Source organism: Staurois parvus, unplaced genomic scaffold, assembly GCF_062004578.1.
Source record: "Staurois parvus isolate SC_StPar_1 unplaced genomic scaffold, SC_StPar_1.0 ptg000393l, whole genome shotgun sequence".
In the NCBI taxonomy this organism is placed as follows: Eukaryota; Metazoa; Chordata; class Amphibia; order Anura; family Ranidae; genus Staurois; species Staurois parvus.
In genome coordinates this window covers 952,023-966,232 of record NW_028318189.1, presented here as the reverse complement: position 1 = coordinate 966,232, position 14,210 = coordinate 952,023, and the positions used below count along the sequence as shown (strand labels likewise).

Sequence of the window (14,210 nt, the reverse complement as noted above, 5' to 3'; positions counted from 1 at the left end):
CAGATTTTCAATGGAGTTTAAGTTGGAGCTCTGACTAAGCCATGCAAGGACATTCACCGTTTTCTTTTTCCACCACTGTGTGGTCATTTTTGCTGTGTGCTTTGGGTCATTGTCATGTTGAAAGGTAAACTTTCTTCCCTTTGATAACTTTCTGGCAAAGGGCAGCAGATTTTCCTCGAGTTTGATGGTATTTTGCCGCATCCATTTTTCCTTCTATCTTAACAAGTGCTCTTGTTCTTGCTGCAGAGAACCCCCCACCCTCATAACAGGATATTCCCATGCTTTACTATAGCAATGGTGTTATTTGGATGGGGAGCTGGACTGGATTTCCACCAGACATATTGTTTAGTGTTGAGGCCAAATAATTCAGTTTTAGTCTCTTCTGGCCATAACACCTTTTTTCCATGTGGTCTCAGAATCTTCAAGGTGCGTTTTGGCAAAGCTCAGTGGTGACTGCATGTGGCCTTTCTTGAGGCTTTTTCTTGCAACCCTCCCATACAAGCCCCATTTGTGGATGATTTATAATATTGTTGTCACATGCACACAATGACCACACTTTGTCTTAAATTTCTGCAACTGCTTCAGAGTTGCTGTAGGCCTCTTGGTAGCATCTATGACCAGTTTCTTCCTGGTCTTTCATCCAGTTTGGAGCGACATTCTGATCCAGGGAGGGTTTGTGTTGTACCAAATACCTTCTACTTCTTAATAATAGACTTCACTGTACTACTAGGCATTGATAAAGCCTTTGAACTATTTTTGTATGCATCTCCTGACTTGTGCCTGTCCACAACTTTATCCCGGAGATCATTTGACACTGCCATGCCACCCATAGTTGATTGTTTGCTTCAGTTGCACTACCGGGGACTGCAATGTCCCAGGAAAGCTCTTTTTATGCTGAGCTAATCAAAATGACCATAGCTGATAGCAGTTGAAAGTCAAATGGCTTTGTGTACCCTTGAGAAGGTGATTAGCTACACCTGACTGAGTTTACAAGTCACAATTAGGAGGGAGGGTAATCCTTTTTCCAACTCAGTGATTTCTGTTTTTGAATTGCTAATATTTTTTTTCTGACATGTTGGCGTTCTATCTTTCACTTGAATGTTATAGGGTGCCTTGAGTAAATACAGCTGGATAAAACAAAAACTGTGTCAGTCTTCAGTTCAGGCTGCAAAGCAACAGAATGTGATTATTTTAAGGGGGGAGGGGGTGATTTTTTCCCATACCCCCTGTAGGAAGGGGTTAAAATTATTTGTTATATTTGTGCATGTGTGCGTGTATATTTATATATACTGGTGTGTGTGTGTATGTGTATATATATATTGTGAGAACTCGCTTCAAATGGTAGAGCTTGGTTAAACTCGCTTATTTTTCAGGGCCTTTTTAGCCCACTTTTATTTAAATGAAAGTTCAAAACATCAGAAGTTTCCCACACAGGGGTATCTATCATCCACATAAACAAAATTCAGCCTCCTGGCTCTCTCAGATATACACAATCTTCCACTGGCCTTCCTCTTCAGGCTTATGTCTGTCTCCTGCAGACTCTTTCAAAAACATGGCTCTCGCACACAGCTGGCCACTAGCACACAGCTACTCCCAAGCAGCTCCTTGCCACTTTTGGCTTCCACCTCTCCTTGTTGGAGCCCTCCTGACTCCTGTCTTCCAGGTGGAGCCCTCCTGACTTCTATCTGGCGGGGTGGAGCCCAGAACTCTGGTCCTGACTCTATGAAAAGGCCTGCACACACCTGTGCAATCAGTCTCCTGGCCATTCCCAAAACCTGGTCCCAGGATTGGAGATTTCATCTCTCCCAGATCTCTTTGAAATCTCCAGGCTCCAGATCCCAAAATAGACCTTACAAACAAAGGAGGAAAGTGAAAAGCCACTTTCCTCCATATAAAACACTTACCCTGGAGCCCCTCAACCTGCCTTGTTAAGAATCCTGGGTGACAGATTGCCACACGGTCACATATCCCCCCCCCCTTTGTTTTGACATCGTAGAGGGCAGAACACATAACTTATATCTTCTGGCACCTCTGTGCCAGCTCTCACTTATAGGGGTCCAATCTGGTCTGACCCTACCTTTCCTAAAGGGGAACTCTACCCAATGACTCCTTTGGTGTCTCTCCCCAAGCCCCATTGTCACTCTGCTATGGGCTCTACTCAGACCTTCCTTATTCTTTTTCCGGGTGCATTTCCATAAACACTTTCTCTCCTGAGATCTTAACGGGGTCCCCCTGGCCTTTCTATCGACCTTTCTGCCCCTTTGCTTCAGGTTCCAAGGTTTCCTAATACCTCTCTCAGTATTACTGTCCCAAGGCTGTAGGGGAACTATTTCTACTGTATTTGTACCCGGACCACCCCCCTGATTTCTTGTACCTTTAGCTATCAAACCTGCATGACTCATTACCACAGCATTCAGTTTACCATGAACCGTTATATTCCAGTCAATATTACACCTTTCAATATCTTTTCCAGCATTTGTTAGGACAGTGTCTGCAGAGGGCACACACACCATAGGGCAGCCATCACCCACATGAACCTCACAAAATGCCACTTCACCTGGTGTCATGCACTCTGCAAGCAGCTGTCCAACCATTTTAACTTTTCCTACACCACTTGGATCTGTATCCAAACCCGGTACAGATGAGCTGTCTTTTGATCTATTTTGCCAGTTTTCACATACCATTTCTCCCTGTATTTCAGGTGTCTTATCAGACCTGCTACATAAACCTCTTTTTGGCCCAATGACCCGGATTTCTTTATGCACATCCGTTTGAACCCTGGTCAGGATCTCTGCTGTTCTCTGGTCCATGCTCGGCCCTTCCATCTCATGTGGTTTGTCCACTGGTGCAGTCAACACGCCCTTCACTGACAACTGATCAGCACCATCCTGGACCATAGCAGCAGAAATGCTTCCCACCTGGCTGTTAGGAGGTGAAACCTTTGACTCATTTTTCATTTCTCCAAAACTTCTCTCAAATACATTGACAGGCAGTCCAGCAGCATACCCTGATACAACTGTTAACACCATCAACAAATTCCGAAACAAACAACTTTCTTGTTTCCCTTTGATCTGTACAGCCAGCCATTCGGTGCTCCACCTAGTGGTACTCCGCAGTACCAGACCATCCGACCGTGGAGGAGACACCCCAGTATACATTGGTTGTACATTCCAAAGTTCAAGCATCTCCTTTAATACTTTGGTTACAACCCAACCACTTGACTCTAAACCTAAGACCTTTCTGACCATATTTAGGGCACTGGAAACGCTGAGAGACTCGCCTGCTGAGACTTGATAAGTTGAAATTTTTAAAGGGACCTCCTGCAAGCTGGAGATAACCACAGCCTGGTGCTCCACCAGAGCGCTGCCATGTGCTGGGCTCACTCTCAACATCTCAGATTCAGCATCCACAAGCTGCCCCTGATCATTCCCAGTGACAACATAATTTTGACACTCCATGCCAACATCACTTTTGTGGGTCACAGATAAAGTCTCTGCTGTATACACGCCCTTATCTATAGGCTGTTCTATAGATCCTCCTGCTGGCACAGCAGAAACAGTGTCCACCTTATTTTTTTGCATAAAAACCTCATCTATCAACGAGATTAGCCTTTTACCCCAACTATCCCAATCCATTGTATATGTGCTCAATTCGCCAGTGCTCCTCAGCACCGATCCATCCGCCCAAAGAGACACATAAGAATAGACGGGCTTAGTTGCATATCTATTGCACAAATCACTCTGGATCATGTCAGACTTAGGTAACACCTGTTTTCCGACTGCAGGTTGCAATACCTCACATCCACCACTTTGCTCTGGTGGTGCTTCCTGAATTACCCACACATTTGCATTTTTACCAGGCTGCATTAACCCGCTGTTCACCTGCACACTTTCAGTAATGTTAGACTGCACCAACACACTCCTATTACAAGGTGCAGTTCCACTCTGCTCCACCCGAGTGACATTGCAGTTGTCCAGGGCAACCTCCAGCTCCAATACACCTGGAGATGTCTAAGGACACCTGTGCTGTCTTACCACCAGTTGCTATGGGAAACGACCCATCTTTTATTACCGCTTTTGCACTGCAAGAGCTCAGGGTTTTCCCAACAGCAGTACATTTCACATCAACAACATTATCAGCTCTTGTGGGCTGTGCTAGCCCACTACCAACCTGTGGCTGGCACACATTAGTAACATCACTTTCTTTTTGAGAACCACGCACAGGTTTTACTTTGACCCCTAACTCCCCACTGTACAAGGCACTGCACAGGGAAAAGTCACTCTCAAAAGCACATTCAGTGGCCCAACTAACTGGGTTCACTCTGACATCAGAATGGACAGTCTCATAACCAGTCCTTCTCAACCTAACAGTCCCAGCCATGGTTTTATCACACACAGTCTTACCCACCACAGTAGTAGGTGTCACCATCTTTATTTGAGTGCATTGTCTCATAAACGCATCCTCAACTGCACTTTCCTTGGCAACTTTTCCCTTGCCCCAAGGTGAAGTAACAGACGCCCTCATAGGCTCCATAGACTCTCTGGCACCCCCTCTTGATGCCACTTGCCATGATCCTTGTACAACATAGCCCCCCGTACACAGACAGCCCGACTGGCCTCCTCTGTGTTGCTATGGGCCTTCACTCTTGGTCCTGGCCTCTGGTCAGCCCCTCTCCTTGCACATAGCTTGAGCTTCTCTCTGCTGGACTCTCTTTCAAGCCATGACACATTCACATTTTTCACAACAGCTACTGGTTTAACTGCAGCAGCGTTGCCATGGGTGACAACACCCCTCTCCCAGGTACGGACATCCTGCAGCTCTCTTCTTGCACTGAAGGTTGGTTTGCTTTCCTCTTTAGGTTGGTTCAATGCTGCCAGGTGCCACTTGCACCAGTCCACAGCACACTCACCCACATCTAAATTTCCCGGCTTGGCTGGGGCATATGGTATATAACCCCCTAGCCACAGGACTCTATCTCTCATTTCAGCAAACATTGCCTCCTTTTTCTGGTTTGACTGCCCCATCTTTGCAGTCATGCACACAGCAGTGTGTTACACAGTTCAGCAACACCATGAAACACTGTTTCTTTAAGGCAAAATCCTTTTCTTTAGCAGGTTCTTCTCACCTGCACACACAGATAGTGCAGACTTATGCACCAAACACAGTTCATTTAACAAATGAACTTACTTCAATCGCCGGGATCTCCAATTCTGCCCACTGCATCCGCCACCATATGTGAGTTCTCGCTTCAAATGGTAGAGCTTGGTTAAACGCACACAGCAACTTGCTTATTTTTCAGGGCCTTTGTAGCCCACTTTTATTTAAATGAAAGTTCAAAACATCAGGAGTTTCCCACACAGGGGTATCTATCATCCACAAAGAAACCAAAACAAATAAGTTCAGAAATTAAGTTATGTGTAATAAAAAGAAGTGACAAAGGGAAAACATATTGAACACAATAACTAAAATATATTTAATACTTCGGACAAAATTCTTTGTTGGTAATTACAGCTTCAAGATACCTCCTGTATGGAGAAACTAGTCACATACATTGCTCGGTTTGATTTTGGCCCATTCTTCCACACAAACAGTCATCAAATATTGAAGGTTCCGTGAGCCTCTTCTATGAACTCTTAGCTTTAGTTCTTCCGATAGATTTTCTGTTAGATTCAAGTCAGGTGATTGGCTGGCCTGTTCTAGCAGCTTTTTTTTCTTTTTTGAAACCAATTGCGTTTCCTTGGCTTTGTGTTTGGGATCATTGCCCTGCTGAAATGTCCACCCTCGTTTCATCTTCATCATTTTGGTAGATGGCAGCAGATTTTTATCAAGAATATCTTGGTACATTTTTCCATTTAACCTTCCGTCAATGATATGAAGTTTGCCAGTACCATATGCTGAAAAACAGCCACTCACTGTGATGTTTCCACTTCTAAACTTCACTGTTGGTATGGTGTTTTTGGCGTGATGTGCAGTGCCATTTGACCTCCAAACATGGTGTGTATTATGGCATCCAAAAAGTTAAATTTTGGTCTCATCTGAGGCTTGTCTAAATGCTGCGTAGCAAACATTAAACAAGCTTCAACATGCTTTTTCTTCAGCAGTGGAGTCTTGCGTGGTGAGCGTGCGTACAGGCAATGGCAGCAGTTGAGTGCATTAGTTAGTGTGTGTGTGTATATATATATATATATATATATATATATATAGATATAATTATCAGGTAGTTTGGAAACATCAGCCAGTCGAATTGGTAAAAGCAAAGAGTCCTTTTATTTTTAAAAACAGCCATACAAATTAGCTTTCTTCAGCAAAACAAGTAAACAGTAGAAAGTTCTAGCACAACAGAGTTATGTAGCAGGCTCACTGCCAACCTCTTGATCCCACACTGGGGTAAGGGTTCCTCCTTGTTAAGGGTGCAAGACAAGCCGCAGGGGTCCAATAACCAGTGTCTCAGTTTGCCAGAGAGCTCCTTACTTGCTCACAGCATGGAAGCCTTTCTCTCCACTCTACCTCACTGACAAAGGTGCTGATTTCCCTCTGCTGCCTTTCAAGCCTCTCTTGCCCGGGACTTAGCCCCTTCAGTAGTCAAGGTTTGAAGGTTCTTCCCTCCCAAAACTCTTTGAACCTATGAAATACCCGGTCCCTAATGACTTATCAATCAGAGAGTACTGGAAATTGATCTGTTCCAGTATAACTTCCCCCTCAGAACGCCTAACCTTGTAACAACTATTGAGATAAAATGTCAGCCACAAAGACAATGCATTTTTAAAGCCTTCGATTGGGCATACAACTTTTTTAAAAGAAGAAATTGGCACAAGAGAGAGTACTTACTATTAATGTCATGTGCCCATTGTGCTGATGGCTGCTATTAACAGTGGTAATATTTTGGTGCTGCAGGGTCAAGATACATGTGACGGGTACTCATCAAGAGTACAGACTATGCCCACCTTCTCTGCACCCTCTCCTCCATTCATAGAAGCCTTACTTCCTCCTCTATTTACAGATAGTTTTTCAGCACAATACTGTATATGTGTATACGCACATATATAATATATGTGTATACACACATACAGTGTGCTTATATATGTATATTCCTGAACCCTCACCACACTTAGGACATTTCTGGATCTAATAAGATGTAAATTAATTGGCTATATACTATAGAAATAAACTTTATTTGCAGTAATGTAAACATTCTTGTTTGTTCTGCACACAACAATATGTTTTTAAAAGAATGTTGGTGGTTGGCAAACTGTCCCATTTATATTATGTTGTCTGCTTTTATTATGGATTGCACAAGTTATTTAATTTATTCTTTTCTTTTTGAAGCTGTATGACTTTGCCCAGCTGAGTGGGAACAGTTATTTTGTATATAATGACATTGAACATTTTAAAGATGAACCTCACGCTATTAAGATTGAGTGTGAAGAAGATACACATGTAACAGAAGAAGTATACAACAGACCTGTGTTCTTACTTCCATCCTACAGGTAACAGTTGGCATGCAGTGAAAAAGCTTGTAATTACAGACAAACCTGCTTGGCTTGCAAACAAGTCATTCTCCTACAATATTTCTTACTTACTTTTACTTTTGTAAGCCTTTCTTCCCAGCATAGTGACTAGTTGATGGTTTCTTTTATTGAACATTTATTAATTTTGAATAAAACTGAGTGTTATATCTATCCTTCTAGGTACCATCGATTACCCTTACCAGTGGATGGTGCACCCATAGAATCTCAGTTTGATGCTTTTGTAAATTTTCTCAGGGTAAGTGCCTACTATACTGTAATAATTACATTTGTGAATGCTGTGTAGACACTGTGTGTGTTAACATTTTAGTATAATTCATTCATGTGACAGCCTAGTGCATTGTATAGCGTAATGTTCTGCATAGATAGCGTTTTCTTTTGTTACATTATAATACCTTCTTAGTTTAATGCATTAATAAGGGAAATAATTCACAAAATTAGAACATGCAAAAAAATATTTATCAATCTATAAGTTATTTTTTCTAGACACCTATAAATCCGGCACAAAATACCCAGCATTGAATTCTCCTTTTTCAGGCCATATTCTTGATCATAACGTGGCTTTACAAACAAAAATTTCAGGCAAAAAACTATTTCAAGCAGTTCCATTTGTAAACAAATGTTGAACAGATCAATGTAACCTTCCACCATTATATAACACATTCTAAAGGTTAGTTCAAGCATGTAGACCGCATCATCATAAACAGGGCCATAAAGAATTCATAGACTCAATTCTGCCCACTTCTTAATACAATGTGTTCTGTTAAGTAGCCAGCCGCTATCACTGTTAAATAATATGTTCTGTTAAATAATATGTTCACCCTACCTGAAAAGAAAGCTAGAAGTGTGTGATTTTATTACTTCAAGTGGCCATGTTGGGTGATATGCAGATTAGATGCTGGTTTTCTTCAAGGGGTGGTATGGAAGCAGTGTGTTCATGTATTCAAGGAAAATAAAGCTATTTGCATGCCACACCAGTATAAACAAGTGACAGGTACAAATTTAAGATTTATTTGTCACTGTTAAGTTTAATGTCACATAAACTTTGCAGAAATTCAGCGCTGAACTGATCAATAGCAGGATCCCAGATAGTAGTTTCATGACAAAGGTAATAAATGTGGTTGACACAATAATGACTACTCATTTCATGACCATGTTTGGACTTGTTTTTGTTTCCATCATGATGGTGCTTTTACTACGTTTACAGACATTAAAGTCTAACTTCAGGCAAAACGTTTTATTTCATCTTGAATACAGTGGTGAAGAATTAGAACCCCTGCCATGCTTCTATTGCAGTCTGTGTCCCTACTGGAGAGAGTTTTTCTCCTACTTGCTGTTAGGACAAGATGTCAGGGGAAATCTCTTCAACAGGTACACAAGAAAAAATATATTTGTAGTAAACTGGACAAAGGTTGAAACATCTGACATTTTTTATTACTCTTTGTGCCTTCCAATCTCCTTGACAGCCTCAGTTCTAATTTCTTGTATGAATCATCACAGGGACAGAAACTGAGGAAAAATCTGCACAGTGGGATCACAAACAGAGATAAAAAAAATCAATAAAAGTTGTAACTCTTTTCCATAAAACCCAGGAAAAAAGTGTTCTCACTACGGTTAGGCTTTAAGCATTTAATAGACTTACTATTGAGTATTTTAACCACTTCCCTAACACGCTATAGCCTAATGACTGCTACAGCGTGTTTGTCCAGCTCCGGGAGGGCGTTCTATGCCCCAGCGGTGCACTGTCTGTGATTGCTGTGTCTTTTGGACACAGCTGATCACATGAAGTGGTAAAAGGCCAATCACATTGGCCTTTTAACACATGATCAGCTGTGTCCAGGGGCGGACTGACCATTTGGAAACTCGGGCACTGCCCGAGGGCCCGGGGTCAGTAGGGGGCCCCATGAGATGCCCCTGGTACCTTTTTCATAGGCTTTTTTGAGTTTGGGCAAGGACACAGGGTCCCCATGATCTCCTATTGCCCGGGGGCCCCATGAGTTGTCAGTCCGCCCCTGGCTGTGTCCAATCACAGCTGACCAGCATGTAAATACATTTGTTGGTTATCAGCAGTACTTTCCTCACGATGTCACAGTGTGAGGAAAGTACTACCGATAACCGGCAACCTGAATATCAGTGCGGCCCCAATAGTGCTGCCCATCAGTGCTGCCAATCTGTGCCTGACAGTGCCACCAGTCAGTGCCCTTCAGTGCTTCCTATTATTGCAAATCAGTACCACCTATCAGTGCTGTTTATCAGTGCAGCATCATCAGTGCAGCCTCATCAATACACATCAGTGAAGGAGAAAAATTTCCGGTTTGCAAAACTGTATAATAGAAACGAGGAAAACTTTTTTTTTTCATAAATTTTGCTCTTTTTTCGTTTATCGTGCAAATAATGGTGATTAAATACCACCAAAAGAAAGATCTATGTGTGTGAAAAAAACAATAATTTCATATGGGTACAGTGTAACAATTGTCATTTAAACTGTGACAGCATTGAAAGCTGAAAATTGGCCTGGGCAAGAAGGTGGGTAAAATATTGAGTACTTGAAGTGAGTCTGGAATGAAGCCTTACTTTTGTGTTAACAATAGCAGAAGGTGGTGCACAGCATTGCTAGATGTATGAGGTTTGACATGTTCACTATAAGCTATTCTCCCGACTTATGACATTACTCTGTTCCTCCTCGGAGGTGTTCGCAGGATTTGTTTTCTAACCTGCATGTTTATTAAAAAGAATTTGTAAAGATAGAAGAATAAGAGTTTCCATGCCTTGTTTAAAATATGCATGTTTCAGGACTGTCATCCTGATCTTAGCTTTGCTACTTAATGGATCACACCGCTCTGGAACAACCATGCAGCCCGTGATGTCTAAAAAGTATTAATTCTTGCCTGCATGCTTGTCCCCAGCAGGTGTATTTATTTTACTAATTCTGTGGTTTTTTTTTTAAATGAATACAACCCCAATTTCAAAAAAGCTGGGAAACTGTGTAAAATCTACTTACACACTGAATGTAATGATTTGCAAATCTCATAAATCCACATTTTAGTCACAATAGAAAATATAAAACAAATGTTTAAACTGAGAAAATGTACCATTTTAAGAAAAAAATAAGTTTATTTTGAAATTTATGGCATCAACACATCTCAAATTTGGGATAGGGTCATGCTTACCATGGTATAGCATTCCCTTTTCTTTTAACAACACTCTGTAAACATCTGGAAACTGAGGAGGCAATTTGTTAAAGTTTTGGGAGTGGAATGTTGTCCCATTCTTGCCTAATTCAAGCTTCTAACTGCTCAACAGTTTTGTGTTGTCTTTGTCATATTTTCCATTTCAAGATTTGCTGAATATTTTCAATTGGTGAAAGGTTTGGACTGCAGACAGGCCAGCTAAGCACCCGGACTCTTTTACTACAAAGCCATGCTCTTACCATAGATGCATTATGCGGTTTAGCATTGTCCTGCAAGGCCTTTCCTAATAAGAGCAGTTGTCTAAATGGGAGCACATACTGCTCTAAAACCTGGGTATATCTTTCAGCATTGATGGTGCTTTTCCAGATGTGCAAGAGGACCCATTCCATACGCACTAATACACCCCCATACCATCAGAGATGCAGGCTTTTGAACTGAGTGCTGATAAACTGGAAGGTCCCTCTCCTCTTTAGTTCAGAGGATGCCGTGCCCATGGTGGCCAAAAAGAATGTCAAATTCATCTGACGACAGAACAGTTTTCCACTTTGTAGCAGATCATTTTAAATGAGCTTTGGCCCAGAGAAGACTGAGGCATTTATGGATCATGTTAAGATATGGCTTCTGTCTTTTTCAAGATAGAGCTTTAAGTGCAAACTGTGTTCACATACAGTGATTTTTGGAGGTATTCCTGAGCCCATCCAGCGATGTCCATCACATAATCATGCCTGTTTTGAATGCTATGCCATTTGAGTGTCTAAAGATCATGGGCATCCAGTATTGTGACTGTATTTACTCTGTGATCTGCTGTGTCATTGGATACAGCTGATCACTTGGTAAAAGGCCACTGTGATTGGTAGGACACAGTGATCACGGAGATCGCTGGATGCGTGTTGCTGGGGGCACGCAGGAGAGCACGTTCTGGGAGGACATCATATGACGCCCTCCCAGAACTGGATAACCACCCTGTGGCTATCATTTGGCTATAGTGCAGTTACCAAGTGGTTAATAAATCAATACTCTATAACTTCCCACAGAAAAGTCAAACTTCCACCCTTGAAAGTGCAAATAACATAAACCTTTTCAATAATCTATATATACCCTCTCCTGCAGTCTCATACTGCTCATAAAATGTCCATAACACAGTCCATAGTCCAAAATCAAAAATCCAAAAGAAATAAAAATAAAAATAAAAATAAAATAAACAAAAAACAAAAACACAAAACAATACTCCAAATGTGTAAATGTCCAAATCTTTCCGTTCAATCCACAGGCACCTCAAAAAATAAAATAAATATAGTGCATTATCTTTGATACAAAATTACTGTAAGTGATAACATGCAATCACACTAGTGATATAGATCATACATGTGAAGTGAAGGTGAATACACCATATCACTAGTGGTCCAGTGAAACAACCACTGCAACCGTGAAATATCACGCTGTGTGTTTTTTGTGATATTTCACGGTTGCAGTGGTTGTTTCACTGGACCACTAGTGATATGGTGTATTCACCTTCACTTCACATGTATGATCTATATCACTAGTGTGATTGCATGTTATCACTTACAGTAATTTTGTATCAAAGATAATGCACTATATTTATTTTATTTTTTGAGGTGCCTGTGGATTGAACGGGAAGATTTGGACATTTACACATTTGGAGTATTGTTTTGTGTTTTTGTTTTTTGTTTATTTTATTTTTATTTCTTTTGGATTTTTGATTTTGGACTATGGACTGTGTTATGGGCATTTTATGAGCAGTATGAGACTGCGGGAGAGGGTATATATAGATTATTGAAAAGGTTTATGTTACCAAGTGGTTAAAATGGTACATTTTCTTAGTTTAAACATTTGATATGTTTTCTATTTTCTATTGTGAATAAATTATAGATTTATGAGATTGGTAAATCATTGCATTCTGTTTTATGTAGATTTTACAGTGTTCCATTTTTTGGAATTGAGGTTGTAAACATGCTGTATTTGTTTATATAATTCTTAAGATAAACAAATGAAAGCGGTGCTTTCATTTCATTCTAGTATATAGCATAACACTAAAGATCAGTAAAGGGGTGAAAGTAAACCATTAGAAAAAAAGTTCAATAGATATATTAAAGAAAAAATCCTCTTGCGCTGCCAAACCTAATATGATAAAGAATGGCTACAAACACAAAACTGCATTCCCACAACACTAAAAAAAAAAAAAATTAATTGATAGACAGTGCTGCGCTACTCACTAAACTTAACCATAAAGCAAAAAGTAAACACCTCACAGAGCCCTTAACTAAGGTGATATAAGTGCATACCTAGAGAATAACCAAACACAAGTGAATGAAAATTTCCAAACAAACTAGATGCCCTGCTAGGCAATACCAAATATGAACAAATCAATAAGTGAAATTTCAACACATATGGAAATAGACAATCTCAGTGATATATATCAAGGGATAAAAAAAAATATATATATATATATTGTGGGAACTCGCATCAAATGGTAGAACTTTTTTAAAGCACACAGCAACTCGCTTCTTCTTTTTAAGGGCCTTTTTGCCCAATTTTATTTAAAAGAAAGTTTCGGAACACAAGTTTCCCACGCAGGGGTATCCACCATCAAAACAAATGCAACAAATATTCAGCCTCCTGGCTTGTACACAGTTTTATGTCCGTCTCCTGCAGACTCCAAAAATTTCCAAAAATGGCTTTTTCGCACACAGCTAGCCACTAGCACACAGCTACTCTGGCTTCCACCTCTCCTAGGTGAAGCCCACCTGACTCCAAGGCAGTGACCTCCTGTCTGCTGGGGTGGAGCCCAGAATCATGGTTTGGCCTCTACAAAAAGGCCTGCACACAACCGCGCAATCAGTGTGCTGGCTGCTCTCAAAACCTGGACCCAGGATTGAAGATTTCATCCCTCCCAAATCTCTTAGAAATCTCCAGGCCACAGGTCCCAAAACAGGCTTTACAAACCAAAGAGGAAACTGATAAACCAGTGTCCTCTGCATTACGAGAACTGCCTGGAGCCCCTCAACCTGTATAGTTGAGAATCCTGGGTCACCACTGTGATTTCCACCGTGGCAGGATACCGCACTGCCACAATATATATATAAATAAAACAAAGCACACAAAATAAGAAGAAAGTGTTGAATAATAAACACCCAGCTGAGCCCTCAACCCAGTGACAGCCTGTGAATAAATGTAGTAAAAATCAACATTTGTACTGCAGAAAAATCTTCAAATCAGCATATATTTCACACTTGACTTGAACAGTGTTAACCCTTAAAAATCCTTCACCAGCTTGAGTGCATGCTCATCTCCCATTTTGACCTATAGGGAATATAGGTCAAATGCACTTTAATATCAACCCAAAATCCAAACAGCTCTCCTCTGTAAGCGTACTTTACTGGCTACTTCTCCAATTCCTCATCAGAAATCCATGTTCAAAAAAACATCAAAGGACATCTCATAGCGTAATACGTCCATGTTTAATGTATAAAAT

General features: G+C 40.9%; 1 protein-coding gene across 2 annotated transcripts in view; it reads left to right on the top strand.

The window, feature by feature from the left end:
• PALD1 (phosphatase domain containing paladin 1) overlaps positions 1 to 14,210 on the top strand; it is a 419,780-nt gene that overhangs the window by 205,545 nt on the left and 200,025 nt on the right. For both annotated transcript variants that reach the window (XM_089686197.1, XM_089686198.1), the window contains 2 exons: positions 7,327 to 7,487; positions 7,689 to 7,764. In XM_089686197.1, coding sequence (XP_089542323.1) covers positions 7,327 to 7,487; positions 7,689 to 7,764 — 237 coding nt within the window. The remainder of the gene's footprint in view (positions 1 to 7,326; positions 7,488 to 7,688; positions 7,765 to 14,210) is intronic.